General features: G+C 41.3%; 1 protein-coding gene across 1 annotated transcript in view; it reads left to right on the top strand.

Moving 5' to 3' along the window:
- Positions 1–1,414, top strand: part of LOC107565692 (piezo-type mechanosensitive ion channel component 2-like) — a 117,281-nt gene extending 115,867 nt beyond the window's left edge. Inside the window, exon 47 of the mRNA XM_016250951.1 lies at positions 567–1,414. Within this exon, the coding sequence (XP_016106437.1) occupies positions 567–819 (253 nt within the window). The 3' untranslated portion in view covers positions 820–1,414. The remainder of the gene's footprint in view (positions 1–566) is intronic.
- Positions 1,415–1,430: the final 16 nt, after the last annotated feature.

Below are 1,430 nucleotides of genomic sequence, written 5' to 3'. Positions count from 1 at the left end.
GATTTTGTGGTGGTACTATCAAGAAATTTGCTGAATTATTTATTTTTTTATATAATTAGGATACCATGTTAGATGCAGTTGTTGTTACAGGAAATGTTTTTTTTAGAAAACTTAAGAATTTGAACATTTCCAAAGATGCAAAAATAAACAAGACATTTATTTTTGTTATTAAAAATAAGAACAAAAATACTACAGAAATTGAATAATCAAATGTAAAATAAAACACGGCATAGTCTTCACAGTATAAATTAAATATAGATTTTTTTTCTTTTTCCTCTGATTCCTTGGCTCTTGTGGAGTTAAATGCATACTTTTTCCTCTGATTCCTTGGCTCATGTGGAGTTAAATGCATACCAAAATGTATGCAATTAAAAAAAAATGTAAATCATATTACTAGCGGTTTTAAAATCATCTTAAAATGTCTTTGCTGCCAGGTCTAGCTCCTCATTTTGCTTCGTTTATGCTTGGTCCCTTAATTGCTGCTTGCTACATTGTTGTGTATATTTTGTGTTGTGTTCTGAATCGCGGCTGCAGATGTAAGTAACGCCTCGCTGTGTCTCTTGCAGTATCATGGGCCTCTACGCATCCGTGGTGCTGGTGATCGGGAAATTCGTCCGCGAGTTCTTCAGCGGCATCTCGCACTCCATCATGTTCGAAGAGCTTCCGTGCGTCGACCGCATCCTCAAACTCTGCACCGACATCTTCCTCGTGCGGGAAACCGGCGAGCTGGAGCTGGAGGAGGACCTGTACGCCAAACTCATCTTCCTTTACCGCTCGCCAGAGACCATGATCAAGTGGACGAGGGAGAAGACCAAATGAGCCTGCTGGGATTGCCTTAAAACCCAAAGGATGCTGCTTCTCGCAGGAAGGCGGCTCGTCGGGACAGGTTCGACTGCCAATACAATGAGACCTACAGCTGTACCAAAGAGCCCTGATTCAGAAGCTGCCACGACCAATGGGATCTTTAATGAGCTCTAGCGCCACCTGTCTGTCGGGAGATTGGTTAGTCGCGCATTGTGCAATATGCTGTCCTGGTAGCTGGCCGTAAACTTGAACAAAGAAAGGAGACGGTGACTGAACACTAGCCACTTTTTTCTTCTGAGAAAACTGGACCCAGAAGTGCTTGGGTTCGTGAGACGACATGACATTGAAATTATGATTTTTTTTAGTTTTAGGCTTGAACGGAGGACTGAAGGGTTCTCGGGAGGATTATACCTTCATCTGGATGTCACATCGGTGTGATTGTGGATCAATATCATGAGCATAAAGCACATGCTGGAAACCAACTATTGTCTTATTTGTCCCGTCTACCTGTTGCACTTTTAGTTTTCGTTACGTGCATTTCAAGGACCATTTTGTATGCATTAAAAAGTCTACAGAAACTCGGATCTAAAATATGCAAAAAATCACAGATTCTCTTTATTCAGTGG

This window comes from Sinocyclocheilus grahami, unplaced genomic scaffold (genome assembly GCF_001515645.1).
Source record: "Sinocyclocheilus grahami isolate Dianchi unplaced genomic scaffold, SAMN03320097.WGS_v1.1 scaffold1019.1, whole genome shotgun sequence".
NCBI classification, from domain to species: domain Eukaryota; kingdom Metazoa; phylum Chordata; class Actinopteri; order Cypriniformes; family Cyprinidae; genus Sinocyclocheilus; species Sinocyclocheilus grahami.
Note: the sequence above shows the minus strand (reverse complement) of the source record. Positions and strands in the feature narration are given on the sequence as shown.